Source organism: Maylandia zebra, linkage group LG14 (genome assembly GCF_041146795.1).
Source record: "Maylandia zebra isolate NMK-2024a linkage group LG14, Mzebra_GT3a, whole genome shotgun sequence".
In the NCBI taxonomy this organism is placed as follows: domain Eukaryota; kingdom Metazoa; phylum Chordata; class Actinopteri; order Cichliformes; family Cichlidae; genus Maylandia; species Maylandia zebra.
In genome coordinates, this window is record NC_135180.1 from 4,136,692 (window position 1) to 4,153,434 (window position 16,743).

The window sequence follows — 16,743 nt, forward strand, 5'->3', positions numbered from 1 at the left end:
TCTGCCATCGCTCATCCCATTCCTCCTTGCATAAAGGAGCAGACACCAGACCTACTGATGGGTGAAGCACCTTCTAGGGCCTAGTCAAGATATCCTTCACTAACTACATGCCGGGTCCAGGTTTCACTTTATGTTGCCAGTTACGACACTGATCCTAGCCAAATTCAAAATTAGTGAAAAAAAAAAGGTCAGAAAAGATGAGGAAGAAAAAATGTCAGTTGTCCACCTCCAAAACTCGTCTAGTGTGCCAAAGCAGCTGAAACCGATTAACAATCCTGTCTGTTATTTAACTGACCAGATCAATATCCCAGAAGTTTAATTGACTTGATGCTATACTTAAAGTGGGGTTTTTTTTATCATTTTTTTTTAGCAGTGCAGTTTGTAGCTAGCTCTTTATGATACTTTCGTTTCTTTTCTTTTTTTTAATGCCAAAGTTAACATTGCACTCTATTAAAGTCAATTACTAGTTTATTAATTTCTTTTTTTGAAGATTTATTTTCAAGATGTCGCCTTAAATTTCCCCTAATCTCCACTTTCAGACAAACAGGGCTCCTGGTTATGGGGCCAGAGAAGAGTGAAAATTACCAAAATATTAAGGACACCCTTCAAACAAACAAGGTTCCCATGGTTGTCCTGACCCATGACATCTTTAGTCAGCACATTCCCAATGTCAACTTGGCTAAGGGAGACGGAGCACTGGTGGATACAACTGCTGGAGTTCTATTTGCTGACCGCACACTCAAAACCGTACAGGTATACCACTGATAACATGATACGGACTTGTGCCGTGTCTTGAGTGTGTGAATGTGGATGTTTTGGTTTGTTCTGAAATTTGACAGAATCAAGTCTAAAAATTCCAGTTTAACAAATGAAATATTTTAAATAAAAAAGTAAAAATGATATCATCATTACTAAAAACAAGTCCAGGCATTCCAAAATATTTTAGGACTTTGTATTTTTAAATGCATGCTCAAAGACAGTCAGTATGAGGAATCTGTTTTTGTTTTGTCTTTTTATAATAAATTAAATGTACTTGAACCCACTGTCCATTAATCATCATCCACTTTACAAAGTTCCATATACATTTCTTGCATTCGTTCCAGTAGCTATTTTTTTTTTTTTTTTTTTTTTTTCTTCCAGTAGCTATTACTGTACCATTTAACAGCTATAACAGGAATTTCAAATGTTTTGCTGCTCTCTTCTTTTACAGGGGCAATTTCAGAAATTAGGTGGAGTTATAAGAGACAACGAGAAGGTAACGGACATCAAGCCTGGCCCTGTTGTAAGAGTGTCAACCTCTGTGGGTGTTTATCATGCTAAGAGTTTGGTGATCACCGCTGGACCCTGGGCTAATAAACTGCTGGCCAACACTGGTTTACAGTTGCCACTAGAGGTATTAAAATGTTCAGTATACAATGTGCAATGTTTATATGGCTGTACATGCGTTACAGTATTTTCAGGATGAATATAAGAAAGTTATTAGTGTCCTTGTTGCTTTTGAAACTGTTATTTCAAAGAATGGGGCCAAGTGAGCTGCTGTCTTTGGTGCAACTTTGGTGCATCAAAAAGCAATAAGATGGAATTTTGACAACTTGACCCCATTAAATGGCAATTAACTGTGATTTTTAATTAATTTAAGTCACAATAAATAGAAATTTTGGACTCTTAATGTAAATAGAAATTCTATGACATAGATTTCTGTTTCATGTTACAGACTTGAAACAGAAATTCATAGTTCTTTTAGAAATAATGTAGTTGCTGTGGGATGGCAATTTAATAACTGAAAAATGACATTGGCACCCTTGATTTTCTATTGGACTATAACCAGAATACAACCAGATCCCTTCTGTGACTCACCACTTTACTGTGGAGGAGGGGTTTGTGGTCCCAGTGAAACCAGGAGTTATGTCATTGGACTGCAGATGACACACATGAAGATGGGTGTGATCTCCATTAAAATTGAAAATGTATGCCATGCCTTCTAATGATATTGTCTTGGGGAAGCATCTATAATATAAACAGAATTGGCCCTACCAAGAAACCCTGTGGAACTCCATAATTAACCTTAGTGTGTAAAGAGGACTCTCCATTTACATGAATGGAGTCTATTAGAGAAATATGATTCACACCACCGCAGCGCAATACCACAGCATTCTCTAATTGCTTTAATAAAATATGATCAATGGTATCAAACCCTGCACTAAGATGTACAGGACAAGCAAAGAGAGGAGTCCACTGTCAAAGGCGCTTATTTGTAACCTTTACTGTTGCTGTTTATATACTGTGACAAGTTCTGAAACCTGACTGAAACTCTTCAAATAAACCATTCCTCTGCAGGAATCGGATCACCTATTGGTTTTACAACTACTCTTTCAAGAATTTTTGAGATAAGAGAAAGGTTTGAGATTGGTCTATAATTACCTAAGATCAATTGGAGATAAAAAGTCTGTATAAATATAAATGGTATTGAAAGTAGCTCTACATAATATTACATTTGTGAGATGGTTATGAGTAAGTTTTTCTCTTTTGGTTACAGTTTTATTTGTGAAGTAACTGATGAAGTCTTTTCTAGTGAAGGGAATGGTTGGCTCAACAGAGCTCTACTTTTTGTCAGCCTGGCTACAGTGCTGAAGAGAAACCTAGCATTGTTCTTATTTTCTTCAATCAGTGATGTGCCTTGGTACACATTTGAGTTATACCAGGGAATCAAGTACTTCTGATTTGAAGCTTTCATTTTCAGAGAAGTCACAGTGTTCAGAGCTGTACGCAGTGAAGATGTAATACTGTTAACAAGCTAATCGACCTCTGTTGAAGTAGAGTTCTGATAGCTGCTCTGTCTGCTCTATTCATGTGTTGGCACATGGCACTGAAGAAGATAAGTGGCAGAATTATATCCTTAACCTCCGAGGACCTGGCGTCCACATATGTGGACATCACATTTTGGGTTGTCTAGATCAAAATACAAACTTTTGCTCTACAAGGGCCTGATATCCACTCATGAGGACATTATACTGCCTTTGTTTTATGAAAATTTAAAACGAATAGCCTCATATGTGGCTCTCATTTTTCTTAGAAACAGAAATCGGGCAAAAAAAAAAAATCTTGTGATTTTTATTTATTTATTTTTTTGTTTTGTTTTTTTTGTTTGTGCATTCATTGGGTCCCAATATGCCCAAATATGAAAGAGAAACTAAAAATTCATGCCGTGGAAGAGTTCGGGTCTGAGGAGGTTAAACTTAGTTACAGCACTTTCAGGAAGACATCTACTGTGATGCAATGTATTGCCCACTACTGTGAAATTCATTATTGTTAATTTAAATGTTATTAGAAATAATCAGTCAGGGTTTTTGGTAAAATTGCCCACAATAATTATTTTATCTGAGTTGAGCAGTAAATCAGATAAAAAGTCAGAGAAATCAGAAGTTCTGAGTGAGGGCCGGGCGGATAATAGATAACAACAAATAAAATTTTCCAGTTAGGGTGGACAAGGCCTTTGGTTGATTTATAAGCTGGAGTTTGGTGCCACTCCTCAGCCTGTGCTTCGAGGACTCTGACAGTTCATATGACTCAGTTTAAATATGAGTAAATACCCCTAACATAATCATCCTGCTGTAACCAGGTTTCTGTATTAGGCTGGATAAGCTTAAGCGGGCAGTGTGGGTGTCTCTGATTAGGCTCTATCGACAGACAGATGGATGGATGGATTTATTTTCCCTGTTGCAGAATTTGTCTGGCTTTTCAAATTAGACAGCAATTATTTGCAGACATTTGTCAATTTGTCAGTGGTTGCAATCAGTCCAAGTCGGACTGCAGTTATTTAGAAAGAAATTGCCTCCCACCAGGTGACATGTGTAATTGCTTTGCGACCTCTGGTCAGCCAGAGGCTGAGGGTGTTTCACTCACAATCTCTAAATGAACGTTTGGTTGCAATAGCTATTTGCAATGGGCTATTGAAAGTGACAAAATTCAATACAACCACCAGGTAACTTCCTTTAGGTGCTTGCCATTCTATTTTTACTCTAGTGTGACGGAGTCATAACCGTTCACGTGTCATTTAATGTAAGCTGTAAAATGATGTTCAGAAACGTAAAATTAGCTAACAAAATTCAGTGTGTCCTTGGTTCAGTGGTGCTTTATAGGCGCTGTGTTTTTTGCCAAATCATTTTAACTGCTTCCGTGTGCTCGTTTTTAGCTTGGCTGAGTCAGTTTTGCAATGAACTGCAAAACCTGCTAAATCCAAATGTAAATAAGGGCATGAGTCACCAGCAGCAGTGGTGGTTCAGTTGATGAGCTGTGGCCAGGTTTATTAGAAATAATTCTATTGTGGGCAAAACAAAAAAGATTGTAATTAAATTTTGCAAATAATATTTTTTACATGAGCAATCTTTGCATAAACAGCAAATCTGTGGACTCGGTTAAATTCCTTGGTGGGCATATCACAGATGATGTGAACTAAACCACAAGTACATCCTTTAGAGAAGAAAGCACCATAGCTCCTGTAGTTCTGATGGACTGAGAGGTTTGTTCTCCAAAATGAAAGATGCTAGAAGATTAAAATCCTGGGAGGAAAAATTATTTCCTGACTGTAGATGCATGTAATTAGTGATGCCTGTGACAAACACACCATATGTATTACCTTATGACTAATATTATTAATTTAGAATATTAACTTGTGACTTTTTTCATGCAGTGCATGAGATCCAATCCAGTTCAGCTCCCCCACCCCTTTTATCACGGGGATACTTTCCTTCCTACCCTTTTATATTCATCTGAAGATACCACAGAAACAAAATAATTTCTCTTCCACATTTAAACAGCTCAAGAGACCTGATTCAGCAAATCAGTCTTTTCCATTTTGCAATATGCCACACAGCCTGAAAAGAGAAGGTGATGAGAAAACAAGCAGACAGCTGTTAGAGTGGAGAAGTGGAGGTGATATTGGAATTGCATTATTCAGGCGGGGTGGTGGTGGGGTGAAAAGGTGTTGAATGTCATGCTTGAGTGAACTGGCGGAAAAGCACAAGCTCTGAGCACATTGGCTCACCAGAGCACTTGTGTCAGAATTTTTATTGTCCCGGGGAATGAGTGTACGGCCTATTAGTTCATTACACTAAAAGCTCCTGAAAAATGTGTCCTTATTATTGCTACCCATTGATGGACGTCATTTGTACAAGCATGTGTACGTTTCATTAAATCCTAATTCTCGCCTCACCACTGCAGAGCAACTTTTGTAATAGCACTTTTGTTTCAGAGGAAATAAATCTGAGTAGGTTGCAGTAGGAGGTGTTATGCATGAGTATATTTTAAGTTTTAGCTACTATGGTGTTTGCAAGCTGATATCAACGTGCTAATTTTGTTTCAAATGTGTAATATTCAGATTTAAAATTTAGACTATACATTATACAATATGTTTAAACTATAATAAATTCAATTCAGTCATATGTGGGGAAACCCTGCATTCAACAAGTACCAAGACTGGCATGGCATTTTGCATTAATTTATTTATTCTTTTGGTCAAGCTGGTCAATGCTGTATAAATATAGTCAGTCTTGAGGTCCTTGACTGTGTTGCTAATGACTTTATGTTACTGCAGGTAGTAAAGATCAACGTGTGCTACTGGAAGGAGAAGGTTCCTGGGTCCTATAGCATGAAGCAGCGCTTTCCCTGCTTCGTACAAACTGAATGCTTGGAGTCCAAAGTGCATATCTACGGACTTCCGTCCAATGAGTACCCAGGGCTAATGAAGGTACGTCATGTAACTGGGCCTTTAAGTGAAGTTTTACACAGAAATTACTGCATACCTACCTCTAACATACAAACTGTGAGCAGGAAGTAGACTTTATAAAAGATCAATTCAAAATTAGATTTCAACATGTGATTTTGTTGTTCCTCATTTGGTTTTGTTGTCTCAGTAAATGCTTCTAGCACTTCAATATCGGTATATAAATCTGTGCTGTGTACTCAACCAGATACATTTTTTTAATCAAATGAAGGCAACGACACCAGAGTATAGCTTATGGATATGAATAACAGGGGTGTTATTTAAGTTCAGTGGCTGAACTGTGGGAGTGGAAAGGAGGACCCAAGAGCGGACACGAGTTTAAACACTGGATTTAAACAAAAAGTGAGCCATTTATTATGGCTGGAAAACAATGAATAAAAAAATAAAGCAAAGGCAAGCAGGGCGAAAACTAAACTAAAATCTAAACTGGGAAAAATTAAACTATGATTACTATGACTGAACTATGGTAACTGTGATAACAAACCTTATCAACATTATTCTGACCAGGAACGTGCGAGAAACTATGATGAACAAGAACATGAAACATGAAGTATATGAAGTACATGGAACTTGACGTGACGTGGTGGGAGGAAACACAGACGACCTGACGAAGACTGAAGGAAAACAGTCTTTGTGTGTAGGGGAAGTAGGAACATATGGGGAAACAGCTGACTAGAATAAACATAATGAGGCCACAGGGGAAGTAAAACTAAACACATCAAACATGGAAACACCAGGCTTTTCAAAATAAAACAGGAAACATAGAGAGACGTAGACATGACAACACCAGCTAGACAATAAGAACATAGAACACGGGTAGACAAGCACACGGGCATGACTGAAAGTAAAGCACTGAGGACAAGACAGACCACATAGAGGACAGGAAAGGACTCATAACTAAAGAGACATAGAAGAACCTAAAATAGACCTAAAACTCAAGGCCAACTAATAATAATACTGGAACTTGATATCCTTTCAATATAATATAAGAAATCACAAAAATAAACTCAAAATGCTGGGTCACAGCCCCTGACATGAACAGGCAAAAACAGGGCCAAATGCAGCGGTCCAGTTCAAATCTGACCTTTTACTTGCACGTCTTCACTGGTGTCCTCTCTGCTTTTTATTGAACAATATCTCTGTGAAGGTTCTCAGTCATCCAGGTCATCGTAGTCAAAGGAGCTTGCAAAGAAAAGCGTCTGGACTTCTTTAAGTTACTTGAAGACGTTTCACCTCTCATCCGAGAAGCTTCTTCAGTTCTAAGGTCAAACGGTAGAGAGTCCCAGATATAAACCTAGTGGGAGTTCCCCCCCACAGAGGGACAAAAGGACCCCCTGATGATCCTCTAATCGCCTGAGCCAAGGTGTGAAACTGGGTGTGGGTCCCAATCAGCCAGAGTTTCGGGTGAGTTCATTGTGAAACCTTATCATGCGAATTCCTCTTTCAAACCATCTGATGCCAATGTTCACATTTTGGACAGAGAGGACAGATGGTTTGAAAGAGGAGTGAAAGAAGCCATCTATGTCCACTGTGAGCGACCATCTTTGAACAGAGGCGGGGGTTTACGACACCAACTCTCTGCCATCTATAATCCAGTTTTGAGATCCCTTCCCAGACGCCTTAACGCCCACTCACATTCTGGGCCATCTGATCTCAGGAATTCGCATGATAAGGTGATAAGGTGGGGCCAGGTTTCACAATGAACACACCCGAAACTCTGGCTGATTGGGACCCACACCCAGTTTCACACCTTGGCTCAGGGGATTAGAGGATCATCAGGGTGTCCTTTGTCCCACTGTGGGGGGAAACTCCCACTAGGTTTATATCTGGGACTCTCCACCATTTGACCTTAGAACTGAAGAAGCTTCTCGGATGAGAGGTGAAATGTCTTCAAGCAACTTAAAGAAGTCCAGACGCTTTTCTTTGCAAGCTCCTTTGACTATTGAACAATATCATAAAGTAAAAATAACTAATATTTTAAAAAGAATATGAGTAATAAAATCACCAACAAACAGTTATTTAATCTTATTTGTAAGTTCATTGAGCTCTTTATTCACTCATATGCCTACATTCTTGGGCATTTGAACTCTAGTCTCTTTTTTCACTTCCTTATCTCCATGTTATTCATTTTCTTGTGTGCCACTCAGCCTATTGTTCCCTGTGCTTTGAATCTCAGTGCACCCCCATACAGAATTCAAACTCAAAACCACCCTGCTGTGAGATGACTGTACTAACTAGTGAACAACAATGCCAAACGGCATATTACTGAAATTATATTCAGTTCTGTCAGATGATTTATCCTTTTATATTGTAGAAATCATGTTGGATAACTGGTTACCCTTTATTTGAAAGGACTTTATATAACTTTTTATTTAAATAATAATAAACATAACTGCTATAAGAAGTTAATTTAGGGTCATCATTATTGTTTTTAGCATCCTTTAAATAGTCTCATTGAGATCAAGATCTATTTGTCCAACAAAAGTGCAAAAAATGTTTTGTGATAAGAAACACATACTGGGGTGGCTGTAGCTCAGGAGGTAGAACAGGTCATCTGCTGACCGGAAGGTTGTCTGCATGCTAAATATCCCCAAGTTGCTCTCCGATTCATCCATCAGAGTATGAATGTGTGTGAATGGTAGTTAGAAAGCACTTCAAAGCATAAAAACGGTGCTTGTGTGAATGGGTGAGTGTGGTATACTTGCTGACATATGCAGCCTTTAAGCCTTTTCTTGAGAGGTGGTCCGCATGGTTTTTAAAAGGGAGTCTAGCATCCATTCACAGTCCTGAGTGTTTAACATTTTAAATTTCATGACTATGAATGTTTGAATATGAACTGTTGGCTGGATATTTTTAGGTGACCTTGTAAGTATCGTGTATTTGGTTTTAACAAAGTTTTAAAGTTTGTGTGATAAGAGAGTTCTAAAATATATCAAAAGTAGCAGTTGTTGCTGTTAAGGGCCCAAACAGTTATTAGGTTTAGGGGGAAATCCCTTTTTCACACAGGGCTATGTAGGTTTAGAAACTGTGTTTTGTGTTTACCTGTTAGCTTTGTCTAATATCTAATATCTTGTTGATATGAATTTTGATTTAATTGTAAACAAGGATCCAACAGTAACTCAGTAAGAGGGCAAACACTTTGTCACACCAGTATAGATGTGCAAACGTCTCTAATTGTCCATGTTCTCCAGTAGTTCAGAACACAGCACTTCCTTGCTGTATTTAGTTTTATTGCTGCCACCCAGACACATCTTGCTAATAATTGAACTGAACATTGTCACGTGGTTTGTGGTGAGACATTACGGTGTGCTTGGAGTTCACTTAGGTTATTACTCTGTGTGAAAAAAAAGTCAAATCACAGGGAAAAGCAGCAAAATCATCAACTGATTTAGATCGGAGTAAATGAACTATATGTGTGAAACTGACACTAAGAGGGACTCTAAGATTTGCTAGGCAAGATAATTTTGAGGTGGGGCAGCGATTATTTAAGTTACAAGGGTCACTACCGTTATGGAATAGAGTATCTGTGCTTATTGTCCTTTGGTCTTGTTGCCCTTTGGCAATAAGACTGATGAAGCAACATAACTAGGCAGTGCTCCAAATGAAAGCACAGGACCCACAGGGTATAGATGCTGTTGGTGGTGAATCAAATGGTAGATGGAGTGTTTCAGAATCCCAACATCCACAATAATGTGTAGTTTGGGCAGAGGAGAAGGGTGTGGTATCTTAGTGAAAGAAACTGATCAACTGTCTTATCATGTCTTGTGATCCAGCATTTAGTGCACAAAGCTGTAACCAGCCTTGCATCTATCCATTGCCAGCCATTTCATCTTGTACAAATCTGGCCAACTCTTCCAAGTTTGTGTTGTTTTTCCTTCTGACCAGATGTGGTTTTTGTACCACCACCCCGCCTCAGGCGATCAGTATTGTGGCCCTAATACTCTGTATCTGTAGGGTTATGACTTTTGGAGTTCTCTTTTAAACAAATACATATGAACTGCATATAATAATATAATTGTCCTTCTGACAAAATTAATTGGTACTGTAATTAATGTTACAAGGGTACATTTCTAGGAGATGGGTCATTCTTCAACATTGTTGCCGAATACTGTTCACTTCTTTTTTCCACATTTTATCTGCTCTTCAGACGTTTTCTGTTTTCCTTTAAAAGTTTATGAATCCATGCATGTTTGGAGGGTATATCCAAATTCACAAGCAAGTCTTGCTAACATTTGACCATTATTTATCAAAGCTGGAAAAAAAGGTTTTAGATTTTATTGTTTTAAAGAACTTAATTAAGGCAATTAATAGATAACTTTAAGTGTTTTATGTTTTGTTGTACACAACTGTTAATGCTTTTCTTTAAAAACAGAAATGCTGTGGCAAAATGGACTTTAAAATGTGATTTGTTCTCCCTCGACATCATATTAGTTGTAAGGTTTGTGCTGGAGTTGATGTCATCCGATGACACATCTCTATTTTGGGCATTATGGCAAGCCAGCAGGAGCTCACAGTCTAATAGCAGACCACATGCACAGCAGAGAACGGGAGGACAGATGGTGATGCCACGTTGCATTATTCACTCGAAGACACAGTCACCAGAGCTAGCAATGCTTGGACCATTTAACAGTTTGAAAGAATGCCAAAATGAAGCAGAAGACGGTGGCATTTTCTCATCTGTAGTTTGTTTGTTTTTACAGCAGGGACCTGCCAAGCAGTTTTCTAAAGCAGAAAACCTAAAGAAAAAAGTCAAAGCAGCAGTTCTTTTAATCCCTCAGGGTTCTCACTTTGCCTTTAGTCTCCGAGTAAGACTGTATGTGTCAAAACTGGCTTATAAAAACAGCACAAAAAAAGATGCTTTGGAAGTTTTTGTAGAGTCATCCTAACCGACAGTAGCTACTGAAATGAGCGGAACATGCTCGTGCCTTATTACATTTAATATAAAGCATTTTATTGAGTTCTGAATAACCCCAATCGGTGCTGCAAAAACAATCTGAGACAGCCTGCTAAACTGCAAAATGGTGAACAAAGAGCTTCTTGTGTGCACCTGCACCTTTGAAAAGTACCAGGTTTGCAGTGAACTTGTGCATAGTGCCATTCAAGCTGTGTTTCTGTTGTCATTCAATTGATATAAACACCAAAGCCACAATTAGTCCCACGGTCACATAACACAAAATGCTCAGATGCAAAATTGTTACTATGACATAAAAACAGAATGCAAAGCTATTCTATTCACAATACTGCAGCTGTCCTTCTGCTCCTCATATCACTGAAAATGTGCTGAGTTTTTGGTACTTTCATATAGAACTAATACCAGTGATGTCATTACAGGTGTGCTACCATATGGGCAGCAAGACAGACCCAGACCAGAGAGATTTGCAGAAAGACAGGTCTGATATTGAGATTCTCCAGCATTACATCGCCCGCTGCTTTCCTGGCCTCATCCCTGAACCTGCTATAGTGGAGAGCTGCTTGTATACGGTACAGTGTTAACATTGTGTTTTTTGTTGTCATCTTCATCTGTGAAAGTGCAGAGAAAAAAAAAACGATAGTGACAATTTACTGCGTAAATTGTGTATTGCGTTTATAGAATCACCAGTCAAATCTAGTAAACAGAGCTGTGTCCCAAAATAAGGTTTAAAAAGGTCTTCTTCTGTCTGCTGTACTTCACCACAGACAGGGATTAACAAATGTGTTAGACCACCAGTCATAAAAACAAGAAAACACACAAACGTTTTAGTAATCTGTCAAAAACTAGTTTAAACTTAAAAAATTCTGTTGGTATTTAAGCAAAAAGCAAACTGAAGGTAACCTGTTCGTCGCCAACAATGAAAATATCATTTATAATGCTAAAATGAAAAATGCAGACTTTTCTCGATAATGGATAATATATTCTATTCTATTCTGCATTCTGGATAGATTATATATTCTATCCAGTATCAAGGGGATTTATCAGAATAAATGAAGTTTATAATACAAAATGTGAAGTGTGTGAGTTTCTGTCTGTACTTAGGTTCTTGTCAGGTTTTAATGCTGTTCTAAGGTTCATCTTATGCAGTGCAGAACTGGGTTTATGTATTTTGTTTTTAAAGCGGTTTTGCAGCTGCTCACCAACACATGATCACATACTGAAGCAATAGGACAATAACATTTTGGCCACCTTGTCTAATATCACTGAAAATCCTGACAACTCTTCTCTCACTTAACAAGTCATTCTTAAGAAGATAACTAGTCTCTTCTGTTGTGCTCAAATTTGGTCTTCTGTCAGAGGTCACTATGCATATACAGTGGCCTTTTCTATCGAGTTAAACAGGTTTTTGAAACATTTTTTATAAAGACTTTGACAGGAACAGCTCACAAGGCCACAAGAAGCAGAACGAAGAGGCTGCAGCACTCTTGAGTGAATGTGCATTAAATCTTACTGCTTTTTTGAAAATAACACTTATTTAATTTACTCAAAGTTTGGTTACCAGGGTAACCCGGGTTCTCTGAATACAAAGTGAGGAGTCTCATAATGGGAAGCCCTACTACCACTACATCTAAGACGTAAGGGGTGAGGTCACTTCCACAGCACCTTTGGTGCCCTTGTTTCTTTTGAAAAGAACAAAGGCTAGCTCACAGATACCCAACCACATCTGTCCCACAGCTGGTGGACTGTGAAGAGCAAATCAGCTCCAGGAGTGAGGCTCAATAGAGTAGGAGTTCCTGCTCCATTTCTTCCTTTAGTCCAAAGTTGGGATCGCCCCCAAGACCAAGTGAGCAATCTAGGTGTTCAAAGAGTGCAGTGAAAAAAGCATGGAAGAATGAGGGGTCATCAACACTTGGGCCATATATACTTACAATACATAACTTTTCGTTAAGCATAGATAATTTAATGGCTTTATAACTGTGTTGAGTACTGTAAAATTAACATTTTTATTTATTAAAATTGCTACTCCCCTTTGCCTAGAGTTATAGCAGGCTGAGAACGCATCAGGAAACTCAGGTGTTTTAAGTTCATCTGTAGCTGTAGCAGGTCTATCAGTCTCTTATAATAAAACAACATCTGCCTGTAGTGTTTTTAAGGTGGTTAAGTATCTTATCTTTAACCTCTTCTCTCTGGAGTCTGCTCAATGCAATTTCCATGTGACAAACCTTAGTGTGCCCATAACTGTGTGTGTGCAGCTAATGTTGCACACTGCGTGTGACGCTGAAATAATTGAGGAAAAAAAATACCGTATTTCCCGGACTACAGAGCGCACCTGAATATTAGCCGCACAAGCTAAAATCAGGGGAAAATCCTGTTTTGTACATACATTAGCCGCACCTGACTAAAAGCCGCAGGTGTTTCAATGTTGACTTATCATATGTAAGAGAATATGCACAAAGGGAATTGTCAGGAAAGAGATGGCTGTTTGGAGACATCACTTTTATTAATATTTTGAAAAACAAGTTATGGGTACATATTTGCATAACTTTTTAGGTATATGTACAAGTAGCGGTAATTACAAGTATGAAACATGTACTGTGCTTCATAAATGAGTAACAAATGTAGTACATAACAATAACCTGCAGTACACCAGAAAAATAGATTGGACTACCTTTTAGGCTCAGGTGCAGTGACACGGCTTTAACAAAAAGAAAAGTCAGTCATTCACCACCATCTTCCTGCGCACTAAAACCACCAAAGTCCTCTCCTCCAGTGTCGGAAACGAACAGGCTCAGGATGGCTTCGTCATCCACTCTTCGCTTCTCTCCTTCGTTGTCACTTTCAAAACCAAAGAAATCCTCGTTGTCAGTGTCAGAGTCGAACACCCTCAGAAGGGCCGTGGCGGTGTCCTCCTCTCCATCATGCAACAGTCCAGCCCTTCGAAATCCGTTGGTGATCCTGGATGTTTTCACACTTTTCCACGCTGTCAGAATCCAATGGTGGAGTTGGGCATAACTTGCTTTTCGCAAGTTTATCGCCGCTCATCATCCACGCCTCCAGCTGAACGCATAGCGCTACTTTGAAGTTTGTTTTTCGCGCTACTTCGTACGGCACTACGTTGCCTGGCGGATGGACATGTGACCAACATACCACTCTTGAACCCCGATCCTTCCGCCAGGCAACGTAGTGCCGTACAACAGCGGAACAAACAAAACAAATCCGCTCATGGACAATCCATAGAAAAGCCGCACCTGACTAAAAGCCGCAGGGTTCAAAGCTTGTGCAAAAAGTAGCGGCTTATAGCCCGACAATTACGGTACATACATCAGTCAGGTGAGGGGAAAAAAAGAACGTTTGATAGGATGTTCCATAGGGATGCATTATGTAGATGTGGATGTGCTGGTGCTGAGTGCATATGTACTTGATATGCTGAGCAGATGTGTAAAGATTGAGTGTGTTCAAATCAGTTTTATTTATACAGCACCAAATCACAATAAAGGTTGCCTCAAGGTGCTTTATATTGTTCGGTAGACCCTACAATAATACATCAGAGAAAAACCCAACAATCATATGACCCCCTATGAGCAAGCACTTTGGCGACAGTGGGAAGGAAAAACTCCCCTTTAACAGGAAGAAACCTCCGACAGAACCAGGCTCAGGGAGGGGCGGGGCCATCTGCTGCGACCGGTTGGGGTGAGAGAAGGAAGACAGGATAGAAGACATGCTGTGGAAGAGAGACAGAGATTAATAACAAGTATGATTCAATGCAGAGAGGTCTATTAATACATAGTGAGTGAGAAAGGTGACTGAAGAAGAAATACTCAATGCATCATGGGAATCCCCCAGCAGCCTACCTATTGTAACATAACTTATGATGTTATGTTGAATTAACAAATTAACATTAATAAGTTGGATGTTAATGGAAGAAGAGGATAGAAAAATGTAGTGGATCCCCTCTGTTAGAAATACATATTAGAAATTTATCCAAGTATGTTAACACTCTGAGTCCCGCTGCCCACAAGGAATTCAGGGCTGCTTTGATACACTTGGTGAAAACTCTAGGGTTCAGTTCCAGTGCTTACAGGAGAGTCTGATCGTTGTCATTTTCTGTGTGCAGTATAAAGGCTTATATAGAAGTACCATGCACACCATTCTTCCACCCAAGCAGGCAGGGGGCCTAGAGGATTTAAGTTCTAAAGTGGTACAGCTGCACCGTCTTGAAACAACAACCTGCACTTTCTGATTATTTTTTTTCTTGTTTTGTTGGGTTTTTTGTTGTTGTTTTTTTAAAATTTACTAACTCTTCATATTTTATTGTTTTTGCAGCTAACGCCTGACCATCATTTTGTGCTGGACTACCACCCTGCATACAGCAACATCGTGATTGGAGCAGGATTTTCAGGTACAGCACAATATGGCTCCAAAAAAATGAAAGAAAACATGTGTAGCACATATAACTCTAGCCATATTTGTCAGGATAAATAGCTGACTTCTATTCATTCAAAACTACTGTTAATTCCTTTTTTAATGAAATAGCTATGTCAGTTTATATTTGGAGGTTTCTTTTCATTTAGCATACTTGTAGTAGTAGCTGTAGCCTAGCAACAGCTAATTCTGTCAGTACTCTAGCTCTGAGAATTTCAGACAGGAGCTGCTTCAGACCATCACAGTTATTCAAACCACACAAAAAACCAAAGTATAGATAGGAATGGTAATATTTTTTTGCTGTCAATGCAGGTGTTAATTTCTTAATGTAGACGTTTCCTTTTGAGACATTTCCAGCGTAACCAGATCTGTGTTAATAGTTAATATTGAAAACGAAGAACCAAGGTAAGGTGCATCGTGTGGTGATGCCTCAGGCACAAGGGCTCTGTGGGAAAGGGGATTTTAAGTAGTCATGAACACTAGACAGGTATCCTCTCCACTCAGGAAACCCTGCAGCTGTGGACACTCTGCATTAATCCCTTCTAATTCTTCAAAATCATCCCTGGTGGTCAACAAAGTCCTTGGGTCCTTGACACAAAAGTCAGAAAAATCAAATCAAGCAAAATCACAAAAAATCAAAACAAAATGACATTTTCCTGAACTAGTTTCTGAGTCTGTGTTGTAGCTGATAAACTTGCAGCAGTTCCATTTAGATGCTCGTGATAATGATTTAACGCAATGAATATGAGCTTCAACTGAGTTTGTTTTTCCTCAACAAATCATTTTGGAAAAAGTCCCTTTAACAATATTTCATTGAGCAAAGAGATTCATTTTATAAAAATGGGAAATTGAATGCTGGAATTAGCTTTATTTACAGTTTGTAAAATTTATTTTATTTAATTATCATATTATAGCAGATAAGTACTACTGTGTACCACTGTGTGATTTAATCACCCTACTGAACTACCTTGGTCCTGTAGTAATATTAGTAATATTGCAGCTGTTCTGCATCAAATTTGATGCCACACAAATTATTTGTGCCGCTCCAAAAAATAATTTCTGTCCACTATGAGATAAAGGAGAACAACAGCCTGATACCTGCAGGCCTGACAACAGGAGATGTATCACTCCTGTAACTCCTGTAACATTCAGCAGTCGCCTCATTGTTCTGACACACACAACAAAACTATTGACTACACTACACACTAACTACACAAGATTTGTGCTAAACGTCGCAAATCTCTCACATCTTAAAACACCGCCGTCACGTTTGAATCGTGTTTGTACTGTAATGTGAAATATAAAATAAGGCTTGTATCGCCCACAGTCTGCCTCAGTGTGGCGTGAGATTATACGACCTGAAAATGTTTTCACACAAGTAACAATTTTTATCAAGACAGTGTCAAAAATATTTTTGGAAAAATCTCAGCGTTGGTTTAAATTTATTTATTTAAATTTATTTAAATGTATCATATCAGACGTATGTGCATTAATGGTTTGTAAAGAGTTAGTCAGTAATATTCACATGAACTGATTTCCACATATAATTCATTAATGTCTCTAGATGCACTTAGATATCATGTTTAAATGATCAAACCTACATTTTAAGAGCTGAAATGTGTAGCTG

The 16,743-nt window shown here is 38.6% G+C and overlaps 1 protein-coding gene across 1 annotated transcript in view; it reads left to right on the forward strand.

Annotated features, from left to right (window-relative positions):
• Window positions 1-16,743, forward strand: part of pipox (pipecolic acid oxidase) — a 31,950-nt gene that overhangs the window by 8,431 nt on the left and 6,776 nt on the right. Inside the window, exons 3-7 of the mRNA XM_004572783.4 lie at window positions 540-753; window positions 1,211-1,393; window positions 5,594-5,746; window positions 11,114-11,263; window positions 15,018-15,093. Of these exons, the coding sequence (XP_004572840.2) occupies window positions 540-753; window positions 1,211-1,393; window positions 5,594-5,746; window positions 11,114-11,263; window positions 15,018-15,093 (776 nt within the window). The remainder of the gene's footprint in view (window positions 1-539; window positions 754-1,210; window positions 1,394-5,593; window positions 5,747-11,113; window positions 11,264-15,017; window positions 15,094-16,743) is intronic.